Source organism: Schistocerca nitens, chromosome 1 (genome assembly GCF_023898315.1).
Source record: "Schistocerca nitens isolate TAMUIC-IGC-003100 chromosome 1, iqSchNite1.1, whole genome shotgun sequence".
Taxonomy (NCBI): Eukaryota; Metazoa; Arthropoda; class Insecta; order Orthoptera; family Acrididae; genus Schistocerca; species Schistocerca nitens.
The window spans coordinates 424,404,797-424,418,605 of NC_064614.1; the positions used below are offsets into that span (position 1 = coordinate 424,404,797).

General features: G+C 39.6%; 1 protein-coding gene across 14 annotated transcripts in view; it reads left to right on the plus strand.

The window, feature by feature from the left end:
* Positions 1–13,809, plus strand: part of LOC126250272 (glutathione S-transferase theta-1-like) — a 320,818-nt gene that overhangs the window by 230,976 nt on the left and 76,033 nt on the right. For 5 of the 14 annotated variants that reach the window (XM_049951556.1, XM_049951555.1, XM_049951554.1 and 2 more), the window contains one exon: positions 9,642–9,822. The exons of the other annotated variants lie outside the window; for them this stretch is intronic. In XM_049951556.1, coding sequence (XP_049807513.1) covers positions 9,642–9,822 — 181 coding nt within the window. The remainder of the gene's footprint in view (positions 1–9,641; positions 9,823–13,809) is intronic. 14 annotated transcript variants of the gene reach the window in all.

The window sequence follows — 13,809 nt, forward strand, 5'->3', positions numbered from 1 at the left end:
GAAAAGACAAGTTTATTTTTGTGTGATTCAGTGAACAGTCTACCTATAAATATGCTGATATTGAACATATCAAGATTTATTGGTCAACGTTCAAACTGCTGGCACCACCACCAGTTTCATTGGGACATGTCACATTGGCATTCTAGGAAATGCATTCCTAGAATGTCAATGTGACATGACCCAATGAAACTGGTTGTGGTGCCAGCACTATGAAGGTTGGCCAATAAATCTTGATATGTTCAATATCAGCATATTTATAACTAGACAGAAAACTGCCACAAAAAATTAATGATAGGTGTTGGAAAAACTGCTACCAGTTTGCAATTACACTAATCTGAAAATCTTGGTATGAAGTGACAGGCCACCACAACCTCCAAGAAATTAAATACCACTGATGCATGGAGAACTCCATTTTGAGTCTCCCAGAATGAACTACATACACTATGCACACTATTAAGACTTGCCACAAGAGGCCTATTGCTATACCAATCTGGTTCTCCTGATCTCTTTTCGGTAATGCCACTCTTGATTACCTCGATGTTGAAAGTCTGAATCAGTGTGTGATGGTGTCTTCTCAGAAATGTATAGGACACTGCCATTCATATTGTATTATATTGCATTTATTATTTGCAAAGTAACTATGACCAGTTCATCAGCTAGGCAAATATACTAGCACACTGAATCAGTTCAACACCTACAACACCTAACGATCGCAGTCCAGTGTAGAAGTTTATTATTCTGTTCAAAACACTGTTCACATTTACTCCAAAATGTCACAGTTCACTCTCAGCACACTCCTGTAATAATTTATTATGTTGGATAACACTTCGGTAGTTCATTTAATTCAATCCATAATGAGTCTCACTGTCCAACAGTCACCCATTTTGATGATAATGTCATTCCATGCGTAATTCATTCGCTTAAAATGTTCTTTTATTTGAGATACTGCAATCACTCAAAAGTCTTTAAACCAAGTGATAGTCTTCCACAAGTCATTAAAAATTTCACAACAGTTCTTATGAGAAATTATTACTTTCTAAAGGACACCATCTGCTGACAGTCTTAAAGAATTATTGACTTGTAAATTTATTATTTGTGTGGTAAATCATAAATGTTATTTCTCTGAAGCAAAATTAATATCGAAGTTCCCTCCAGTGATGAGAGCCAAACAAAGCGCTATATTGGGTTCTAAAATCCTGCAAGAACTTGGTGCAGTCACAAGTGTGGTCAGGTGTTCTTCAGTGCATACTTGGTTGCTAAACCAATGTGTGGAGGTGTATAAAATGTTCTGTATTTCATAATCATAGATGTGAGCTGAATTTGACAAGGTTTTTGTTCCAATATTCATGATGGTTCTGATATATGAGCTGCTAGACTCGAGGAATATGATCAGAACTTCACACAAAATCTTTTCCAAATTCTTTGGCAGACTTAAGGGCCCATTCTTCTCAGTCAACATGTAAAATAAATGATTTTTTTATGATTGTTTTTGGAAAAACTGATGAAGCAATCAATATAAATCTGTATGCAAATTATCTGTTGATACTTGCTCAACATTTTCCGATTTTTTTATTTATTTATGTTTTTTTTTTTTTTATTTTTTTAAAGAAATTCAGCCATAATTAAACCCCTCACCCAAGGAGTCCAATCTGCTCTATCCAGAATGAGATGTGTCCTTAATGGAAGTCCTGCAGTCTGCAAATCTTACCTGAAATCAAAAAACAATTTTCATAATCTGTAGGGTATTGGATATGGACCAATAGTGCAGTTTTATGAAATTTGAAAATAATAAAATGGCAGATGATTGAAACAAAGATTAGTTTTTCTGTGTGTTTTTGCAATAACTAATAAAATAAAAAATTAGCCTGTTGCTCCTTGCAGACATACCTGAGGAGTGATTCAGCCAAATTTCAGAGAGATATCTTCATTAGCGTCCCTGCAATCCGTTCCGTCAGCTTGAAATTACTGTATCTCAATAATTACTTGTCATTGTGGGGACCCACCCTTAAACTATCATAGCCTGCAGCAGCGTTGTCACACATAGCATCTCCCCATACCGTTACCCCCATAGGTAGAGGAAATACACTGTATCTCAAGCTGATGGAATGGATTCTTGACACCAGTAGAGAGATCTTTCTGTAATTTTGCTGAATTACTCCTTGAGCATGTTCGGAAGGATTAGTTGGCTATTTTTTTGAAACTTCCTGGCAGATTAAAACTGTGTGCCCGACCGAGACTCGAACTCGGGACCTTTGCCTTTCGCGGGCAAGTGCTCTACCAGCTGAGCTACCGAAGCACGACTCACGCCCGGTACTCACAGCTTTACTTCTGCCAGTACCTCGTCTCCTACCTTCCAAACTTTACAGAAGCTCTCTTGCGAACCTTGCAGAACTAGCACTCCTGAAAGAAAGGATATTGCGGTTTTAATCTGCCAGAAAGTTTCATATCAGCGCACACTCCGCTGCAGAGTGAAAATCTCATTCTGGAAACATCCCCCAGACTGTGGCTAAGCCATGTCTCCGCAATATCCTTTCTTTCAGGAGTGCTAGTTCTGCAAGGTTCGCAGGAGAGCTTCTGTAAAGTTTGGAAGGTAGGAGACGAGGTACTGGCAGAAGTAAAGCTGTGAGTACCGGGCGTGAGTCGTGCTTTGGTAGCTCAGCTGGTAGAGCACTTGCCCGCGAAAGGCAGAGGTCCCGAGTTCGAGTCTCGGTCGGGCACACCGTTTTAATCTGCCAGGAAGTTTCATATCAGCGCACACTCCGCTGCAGAGTGAAAATCTCATTCTGGAGACATCCCCCAGGCTGTGGCTAAGCCATGTCTCCGCAATATCCTTTCTTTCAGGAGTGCTAGTTCTGCAAGGTTCGCAGGAGAGCTTCTGTAAAGTTTGGAAGGTAGGAGACGAGGTACTGGCAGAAGTAAAGCTGTGAGTACTGGGCGTGAGTCGTGCTTCGGTAGCTCAGCTGGTAGGGCACTTGCCCGCGAAAGGCAGAGGTCCTGAGTTCGAGTCTCGGTCGGGCACACAGTTTTAATCTGCCAGGAAGTTTCATATCAGCGCACACTCCGCTGCAGAGTGAAAATCTCATTCTGGCTATTTTTTTGTTTTAATTTATTCATTAGTTACTGCAGAAAATATGACCAAGACACACAACAAAACTACATCTCTGTTTCAAATGTTCACCATTTTATTATTTTTTAAAATTTCAAAAACTGTGCTATTACTATGTGTGCAATATCCTAGAGATTAAGAACATTGTTTTTTGGTTCCAGAGATGATTTACAGACTGCAGGACTTCCATCACAGACATACATCATTTTGGACAGAACAACTTTAACTCCCTGGATGGGGGGCTTAATGGTGACTGAATTTCTTTAAAAAATCAGCAGCAGCTGGCCGAGACTCAAGCAGCCAAATGGAAGTAACCAATTTTGTGATATTTTACAAGTTCGTAACAAGGGGTGAATTGTATTGTTTCATCTGTGTGCTTTATTAATTTAGTTTCTTGAGTTCCTGCACTTTAATATTTAATAGATACAGTTCTTGCGTTTTTGTTTGTGAGAGAATGTAAACCCATTTTGTGACATATTACAAGTTCCTAATCAGGAGTGATTTATTTGGTCTCACTTGTGTGCTTTGGTACTTTAGTTTTTGAATCTCTGTGTACTAATAAAATTTGTTAAGACACAATTCTTTCGTTTTTGTCAGTGCCTATAGTAGAGTTCCACAGCACTTGTCAATAGTCTGTTTGTCTGTATAATGTAGTTTTCCACGGTTTTTAGTGTGGATAGGGACTGTGATGGCTGTGTGCGGATGCGAGCTGAGTTAGTGACACATCACTCTCAGTTTCAGGCTGTGATGGCCCCAGCTTGAAGCTGCAGTGGATGGCATTACTGTTGTGGGGTGGCCATGCAGATCCAATGGACATCCAGCATGTCTGAGTTCGCTGATCAGTTCGCATTGGTGACTATCCCAGTCACTGCCTGCATTGAGATTGACCACTCACCCATGCTTGAGTGAGAGGTCGCCTCAGCGTGTTGCAGGCGGCGAAAGTCTTCTCAGGAGCCACACATAAGACCTCACTACTTAGTCTGACAAACAGGCTCCAGGTGCTGCCAGTGGCTGACACTGTCCCTCACCCAGATCAGTTGCCTACCCTGTTTCGGAGGGAACCTCTCAGCCTGCAAGATCCGGGCAATCACAGAGGGTGGGATTATTGGTAGTTGGGAGCTCCAATGTTAGGAACGTTATGGAGCCCCGTAAGAACATGGCTGCCAAGGAGGGGAAGAAAGCCAGTGTGCACTCCGTGTGCAAACTGGGTGGAGTCATTCCAGATGTGGAAAGGGTCCACTCGGATGCCATGAAGAGCACGCAGTGCAGCCAGCTGCAGGTGGGTCACATCGGTACCAATGATATGTGTCACTTTAGATCGGAAGAGATTTTCTCTGGTTTCAGTTGGCTAACAGAAGTGGTAAAGGCTGCCAGTCTTGCTTGCCAGATAGAAGCAGACTTCATCATTTGCAGCATAGTTGACAGGACCGATTGCGGACCTTTGGTACAGAACCGATTGGAGGGTCTGAATCAGAGGCTCAGACGGTTCTGTGACCATGTAGGCTGCAGATTCTTCGACTTGCACCATACAGCGGTGGGGTTTCCAATTCTGCTGAATAGGTAAAGAGTCCAATACCAGGAGGTGGCTACATGGGTAGCAGTGGCTGCAGGGTGTGGACTGGGCAGTTTTTTAGGTTAGAGAGTCTTGGGAAAACACAAAAAGAGCTTCATTTTCAAAGGATGCAGGTCGAACGTAGGAAGAACGTAGATACAGGAACCATTGGTATAGCAGTTGTAAATTGTTGAAGCTGTGTTGGAAAGTACCAGAGCTCCAAGCGCTAATAGAAAGCACTGATGCTCAAATTGTTATAGACATTGAAAGCTGGCTAAAGCTGGAGACAAGTTCATCCTAATTTTTTGCAAAGAACCTTATGGTGTTCTGAAAGGATAGGCTAAACACTGTCGGCAGTGGCATGTTTGTTGTTGTTAGAAGTAGTTTATCTTGTAGCGAAATTGAAGCAGATAGTGCCCGTGAATTAGTATGGGCAGAGGTCATTCTTGGCAAATGGAATAAAATAATAATTGGATCCTTTTACCAACCTCCCAACTCAGATGATACAATTATTGAAAGGTTCAAAGGAAACTTTAGTGAAATTTCAAAAATGTACCCATACAATTATAGTTAGTGGTGACTTTACTTTACCCTCAATATGTTGGCGAAAATACAAGTTGAAATCTGGAGGTATGCATAAAACATGATCCGAAATTGTGCTAAACACATTCTCTGTGAGTCCACGTGAATAGTAAATGGTTGCGGAAGCACACTTGACCCCTTAGCAACAAATAATCCTGAGCTAATAAAGAGCATCAAAACAGATACTGAGGTTAGTGAACACAGGGTTGTCGTAGAGAGCCTGAATATTGTAACCCCCAAATTTTCCAAAAATGAATGAAAAATATACATATTAAAAAAAAGCAGGTAAAAATTCACTTGAAGCCTTCCTGAGAGGCAATCTCCACTCCTTCCAGATTAACAATGTAAGTGTAGGTGAGATGCGGCTTGAATTCAAAGACATAGTATCAACAGCAGTTGAGAGATTTATGCCAAATAAATAAATAAACGACAGAATTGACCCCACTTGGTACACAAAATGGGTCAGAACACTGTTTGCAGGAACAGCAGAAAAAGCATGCCAAATTTAAACAAATGTAAAATCTCAAAGATTGGCAATTTTTTACAGAAGCCCATAATTTAGCATGGACATCAATGTGAGATACTTGTAATAGTTTCAACAATAAAACTTTATCTCAGAACCTGGCAGAAAATCCAAAGAGATTATGGTCGTATGCAAAGTATGCGAGCGACAAGACACAGTCAATGCCTTCTCTGCACGATAGCAATGGAAATACTATCAATGATAGTGCTGTCAAAGCTGAGTTACTAAACACAACCTTTCGAAATTCCTTCACCAAAGAAGACAAAGTAAATATTCCAGAATTCGGATCAAAAACAGGTGCCAACATGAGTAACTCAGAAGTAGATATCCTTGCAGTAGTGAAGCAACTTAAATCACTTGATAAAAGCAAGTCTTATGGTCCACACTCTATACCGATTAGGTTCCTTTCAGATATACTGATGCAATAGCCGCATACTTAACAATCACATACAACTGCTCACTCGACGAAAGATCTAAACCCAAAGGCTGGAAGGTTGCACAGGTCACACCAATATTCAAGAAAGGTAGTTGGAGTAATCCACTAAATTACAGGCCATATCATTAACGTCGATAAGCAGCAGGATTTTGGGACATGTATTGTGTTTGAACATTATGAATTACCTGGAAGAGGACAATCTATCGACTCTCAGTCAACACAGATCTATGAAACATCGTTCCATGCAAAACACAACTAGCTCTTTATACACACGAAGTGTTGTGTGCTGTTGACAAGGGGTTTCAAACTGATTCCGTATTTCTAGATTTCCAAGGCTTTTGACGCGCAAGGGGATTGCATGTCAAAAGGGGCTTTTAGTGAAATTGCGGGCTTATGGAATATTGTCTCAGTTATGGACTGGATTCGTGATTTCCTGTCAGAGAGATCACAGTTCATAGTAACTGATGGAAAGTCATTGAGTAAAACAGAAGTGATTTTTGGCATTCCCCAAGGAAGTGTTTTAGGCCCTCTGCTGTTCCTTATCTATGTAAACAATTTTGGAGACAATCTGAGCAGCAGTCTTAGGTTTTTTGCGGATGATGCTGTCGTTTATCATCTAGTAAACTCATCAGAAGATGAAAACAAATTGCAAAACGATTTAGAAAAGATATCTGAATTGTGTGGAAACTGGCAATTGACCCTGAATAATGAAAAGTGAGGTTATCCACTTAAGTGCTAAAAGAAATATGTTAAACTTCGGTTAACGATAAATCAGTCTAATCTAAAGGCTGTACATTCAACGAAATACCTAGGAATTACTATTATGAACAATTTAAATTGGTAAGAAAATGTAGAAAATTTTGTGGGGAAGGCAAACCCAAGACTGCGTTCTACTGGCAGAGCACTTAGAAAACGTAACAGATGTACTAGATTGTCTACACTACGCTTGTCCATCCTCTTTAGGAGTACTGCTGTGCAGTCTGTGACCCTTACCAGATAGGATTAACAGAGTACATCAAGAAAGTTCAGTGAAGTGGAGCACGTGTCGTATTATCACGAGATATGGAAGAGAGTGTAATAGACATGATACTGGGTTTGGGATGGACGCCATTAAAACAAAGGCATTTTTTGCTGCGGCAGAATCTTGTCACAAAATTTCGGTCACCATCTTTCTCCTCCAAATACAAAAATATTTTGTTGACGCCAACCTACATGGGGAGAAATGATCATCATACTAAAATAAGGAAATCGGAACTCATACGGAAAGATATAGGTGTTCATTTTCTCCACGTGCTGTTTGAGAGTGGAATAATAAAGAATTATTGTGAAGGTGGTTCGATGAACCCTCTGCCAGGCACTTAAGTGTGATTTTCAGAGTATCGATGTCGATGTGGATGTAGATGAAAATGTCCAAGAATCAATAAATAATGTGCAAAAAGATTTACATCAGTTTGTCCAATAAAAAATCACTCATTTTATAGGCTGAATGAGGAGAATGGACCCTTATGTCAGTTGTACAGATTGTTAATTGTGCATATTACTTTATTATCTTTCTTGAAAGTGGGAGTGACTTGGGGTGTCCGACAAATATTTGGGGCTTATTGTTGCTGGAGCTATGTCCAACTAACACTGACTAAAGGTTGGGTCAAGTCTGATATTCAGTATAAAATCCAACACAAATCCATTAGGTGCAGGTGTCTTGTTGTAGATTGTAAATGTTCTTGTTTTCTGTAGACAGTTACCCTGTAGCGTCATCTTCATGGTCCAAAGAATTTACTGTCGGACTTCTGTCTAATTATTTTTTTCAAATAGTAAACAAAATTCGAATTCGGATAAGCTCATCAGAGTAAATAGTAGTCACCTCCTTTGGAAGGGAACACTGGTCATTTGCAAGCCCTGTAAATGGTGTAGAAGGTACCAGGCAGTGACATTACCCTCCATTGCTGGTGTAAAACATGTCAGTGAAGTGATTTTTTTTTTGGTGTGTGTGTGTGTGTGTGTGTGTGTGTGTGTGTGTGTGTGTGTGTGTGTGTGACGAGAGAGAGAGCGCATGATGCTAAAAGTGTCTATCATGTTTGGACAGACCCATGGCTGAATCGTGTATCAAAGTAAACTGTCAAATGTATCTGCAGGGGATAGTGTACCACTATCAGCTGTTAAGTACATCAGTAATAAATAAATTGTAATCAGGTAGAAATGGAGATGAATGTCGTGCATTGTCATTTGGTTTCAGGTGCAACAGGAATTGCTGCTGTTGTTGAATGCAGGTCATCTTAACTAATTTCTGAGGTAGACGGCTACTGATCTCAGTGGTGCATAAGGCTGCTAGTTTCTGGTAAACCAAATACCACAGATGCCAGACAGTAGCTGACTGAGGTGTATAGTGTGGTCCATAGAGTTAATATTTGTCTCTTTTCAAATTATGCAAGACGTTGAGTGCACCACTGGCCCAATGAAGTGTTTAACCCATGCTGTGTGGGTGGTATTCTTCAGGCCGGAGGTGGTTCTGTGATGTTTTTGGGGGTATTTTTTGTACCATGACTTGGACCCACTCATTCCTGGTACTGTGGACATGAGCCAGCGTGTTCATTTCAACTATCTCGCTGACTAATAACTGTTCTTTCGTCTACATCTTCATGATGAATATGCTGTGGACTCTTCTGTTCACTAATATGACATCAGCCACATTCACATGGCTGTGCGCATATATTCCTGGTTTTACAAACACTCAGGCACCCTATGGCACCTTCAGAGACCCACTAAATCATGAAACTGTTTGCAACAGTGGGTGAAATATGGCAGTTAACATTCCTGCAATTTGATAACTCTACAGGATCTAATCACCAATGAGTGGCTTCAAGTGGATACAGGCTGCCTGAAGAAACTTGTGCTCACTCTTTCTCGTACCAGTTGAGGTCAAGTCCAGGCTTGATGTGGTATTATACAGTATTAATGTGATGTCTCCTGGGGTTGACTAACTTAAAAGGCAGAGAAGAGATAAGAATCTTAAGAACAATGATATTTGCTTCTAAATGTATCTATACGTTTCTCTCCTCTCTTCTGTCAATTTCATCAGTGCATCATTTTTTTCATTTATGAATATTCTCTTCTTGTATATCTTTCTCATGTCTCAGTGACAGACACTGTCTCATCTGTACATAATTTAATATTTTTCTGTTATTACAAAATAGTTACCTGTACACACAACTTCAAAATGTGTTGCCATTTGTAACTGATCAGATGTTTATGGGTATGTCTGTAATAATAATAGCCTACATAAAATAAGCTAGAAATCTAGGAAATATCCTGCCTTGTTAAAGTAACTGAAAGTTTCCGATCGTAAAGTAGAACTCATGCATGTGAGAAGTCGAATGAAATAAAAATTGTTTGTGTCAAAAGTGTTGCAGTTTAAGTACATGCAAGACCATTCTATCACTTACAGTTTTTGCTTCCTGTGGTGACTGGAAGACCAGCAGATGGGAAAAAAGTAGCACAGTATGAGAAGAAAGTAAATGGTGTTCTTAATATACTCGAGGATACATGGCTCAGTGAAAGAAAGTATTTAGGAGGAGACAAAGTGAGCATCGCTGATCTTTTAGGAGCTTGTGAGCTTGAACACCTTAGTAAGTATTTTTATATTTGTTAATACAATAATGCAAAGTCCTAAATGGAGTCTCCCTGATCTGTTATGAGGAGATATCTCCTACTTTCTGCTCTCCAACCATTTTTTTCCCCTAATTATTTTATGAGAGTTACAAAACAAACCTTTACCAGTGTTCAACTGCAGTAATTATTTTCAGAAATTCAGTGTTTCTGAACAGTAATTTTATGTGGTGATGAAATAGATTTTTCATCTGTTGACATTATTGTGAAAAGAATAGTTGTTACTCACCATATAGCTGAGATGTTGAGTCGCAGATAGGCACAACAAAAAGACTTTAAAACAAGCTTTCAGCTAAACAGGCCTTATCAGAATGGAATGCGCGTGCATATACATATAAGGCCTAAGTCTCTGGCTGCTAAGGCCAGACTCGGCAACCAGTGACTGTGTGTGTGTGTGTGTGTGTGTGTGTGTGTGTGTGTGTGTCTTCTGACGAAGAGATGTTTGGCTGAAAGTTTTGTTTGACAGTCTTTTTGTTGTGCCTATCTGCAACTCAGCATCTCCATTATATGGTGAGAAGCAACTGTCCTGTTCATAATATTGTCATAATTCCATCCAGGATTTTCCTTTGTTTGATTTCTAATCTGTTGTTGTTCATGTATTTCACTTTCTCTTAATGTATGATTGTGGCCATTTGCCAGTTAACGATTACCAATCAACAATAGTGTTTACAGTTGTCGATCTTGTGCATACTTTTGCACACTTACTTCATGCTACTGTAATATGAGTTGTGCATTATAGTCTCTGTCTACCTGTGTATTTTCCTGTGGATGACACCGTTGTACACAAAGAAGTCGCAGTGTTAGACAATTGTAATGAAAAGCAGCAAGACCTGCAGAGGATTGACGATTGATGCAGGAAGTGACAGTTGACCCTCAACATAAACAAATGTAATGTATTGTGCGTACGTAGACAGAAAGACCCATTATTCTATGAGTACATGATTGCAGAACAGCAACCAGGAGCAGTTTCTTCCATAAAATATCTGAGAGTGTGTATGCAGGGCTGTTCAAAGTGGAACAGCCACGTAAAACTAATTGCAGGTGGAGTAATCACATAATATTTTACACTGATCAAATTAACACAAATATGATTTTATTCATGAAGCACTCAACAATGAGGGAAAACTGATTCCTGTGGATCCCCATGTAACAAGATGCAGTATACTGATGTGAACGGCACACTGGAAAGATGTACAAGAGGCCTCAGTTAGTGTTGCTCTGTGCATATATATATGTGCTTGAGTTGCTGACAGATGGTGCGATGGAGATCTCATCGCATGCACTCCTCCCACAGGTGACCTCCAGTGGCCAGCCCACACTTGCATGGTTGGCAGCCAATTCAAACAAGCCTGCATGGTGACATCACACTTGGCGCATTCACACTCACTTGCACTAGTTGCAGGATATAACAGCAGGAAAGACAGGTGCCAACTAAGATTCATTGGAAAAATCCTCAGAAATGCAGTCCTTCAACATAGGAGGTACCTTATAAAGCCCTCATTCGACCAGTGCTTGAATATTCTCATCAGTATGGGATCCATACCAGATAGGATTGAGAGAGGAAGTAATGAAGATCCAAAGAAGAGTAGCACATTTTGTTACAGATTTGTATAGTAAGCATGAAATTGTCGCAGAAATTATCAACCAACTCCAGAGGCAAATGCTACAAGGAAGACATTCGGCATCATTGTGTGGTTTACTGTTAAAGTTCCTAGAGTGTATGTTTTTAGAACAATCAACAAATTTATTGTAACGATACGAGAGAAGGAAAGTTGCTACTCACCATATAGCGGAGAAGCTGAGTTGCGATAGGCACAATAAAAAGATTCACACAATCATAGCTTTTGGCCATTAAGGCCTTTGTCAGCAGTAGACACACACACACACACACGCGCAAGCGCAACTTGCACATACGTCTGTAGTCTCAGAGACTACAGTGTACTTTCAGCTCTCTGAGACTACAGAAGTGTGTGCAAGTTGCGCTTGCGTGAGTGAGTGTGTGCGCCTGTGTGTATGTCTGTCTACTGCTGACAAAGATCTTAATGGCCGAAAGCTATGATTGTGTGAATCTTTTTATTGTGCCTATCGTGACTCAGCATCTCCGCTGTATGGTGAGTAGCAACTTTCCTTCTCTCGTATTGTTACATTCCATCCTGGATTTTCCATTGTTTGGTTTTCATCAAATTTATTGCTTCTTCCTACGTATAGCTTGCTAAAAGACCATGAAGATAAAGTTAGAGAGATTCGAGCCCATGGGGAAGGTTACTGACAATTGTTCCTCCCATGAACTATTCATGACTGATACAGGAAAGGGGGCCACTCACAGTGGTACATGAAATGCCATCCACTACACACCACAAGATGGCTTGTGGAGTATTGATGTAGATGTTTTTTCTTCTCTTTACTGCAGTGTCAGATTTCCAGACTTTTCCAAATGCTGAGAATGTGAAATATTTTTGCATGATTATTTGAATTTCTTTAGTTTTTTAGTTCCTATGGAGAGCTTGTGTGTTTGATTGGACTGATAAATAGTCACAAATATCTAACTTCAAAGAACAACTCAGAAAATTCAGTTAAATTCCTGCAAACACAGCCTAAACACCCCATAAATTGCCCTCTGAAGAAATATTTACTAGGTAAGGAATGAAACACAGCAAAGGCCCACTTTGATTGGATAGTACTATTATGAGAATGTTGTGAAAACAGACTGTTACACTCTCGCTAGAAAAGAGAGAGTGTAGATGAACAGGTAAATTATGTGTACTTAGCTTTTGAAAGATCTTCAAGGCTGTCGTACTGTCAGTAGGAAGCGACAATATGATCACATGGTAAAGCTTCACAAATATTAGAAAATCTTGAAGTAATGTTTAATGATAGAACTGTGCAACATGCACAGTTCTATCATTAAACATTACTGGATGATGAATGTTCAACAGAAGTGAAACTGGATATGCCATAGGGAAACATTATAGGACCACTAATCCTCTCACTGTTCACAATGTGCTCCATACGTTCCTGGATTAAAGAATAAAAACACATTCAAAATGAAAGAAATGTGCATGTGGGTTGTCTATTTGTTGAAAATGGCATTTATTTAGTACAGTACATTGCTCAACCAGAATTTTGGATCTCTCCTTGCCTTTCGTGAATTTTCTTGGAAAATTTTTCTGGAATTTGTGTGTCACAGCCATCTGAATCTCCACATTAGTCGAACTTCGAGCACCTTAGGTGCATATTCAGTTTTTGGTAGAGAAAATATGTGGAGCTGACAAATCTGGAGAATGTGTTGGATGGCGCAACAGTGAAACTTGCTTTTCTGTGAGAACTGCTGATTAATTGATGCCAATGGACTGGGCTGCTGTTGTGTAGTAGGAAAAGGTCATGAGTATTGAAAAGCTCCAGGGGAACTTACTGGATTTGAGCAAGGAAGTGTTTCATCTACATAAAATAATATCAGTGTTTGGAATATAACATTTTTATTTTGTTATGTATTTTGGTAGAAATTAAGGTGAGAATAAGTTCTACAAAAAGTAGAGTTCTCTAATTTTTAAATGGGTTTTTCTGCGTATTTTACAAATCAAAAGACTAACTTTTCTGACTTACTGGAAAATCAATTTTAATAGTTGTTAGTTTGCATGCATAATGTGATTGGAAAGGCCTTTTGAAGAATTCTGTTGGAGATGCAAGTGCTGTGAGTGCTTCAACCATTTAGTGCTTGGTTCCCTCCAATAAATGAAGCAAAAATCTAAAAATCAATATTTTTCACCAACACTGTATTTATTCCTTGCTATATAGACTCTTGCTTTGCAACTAAAAGTCTGGTTTCCTGGAGATGACCACATTTATTGTTCTCCATCGATGCATAAATTATTTGTGAATCATGACATTGCGATTGAGAAACAGATTAATGTCTTCACTTTTGTTTTTTTGAAAGCACAACCTCTTTT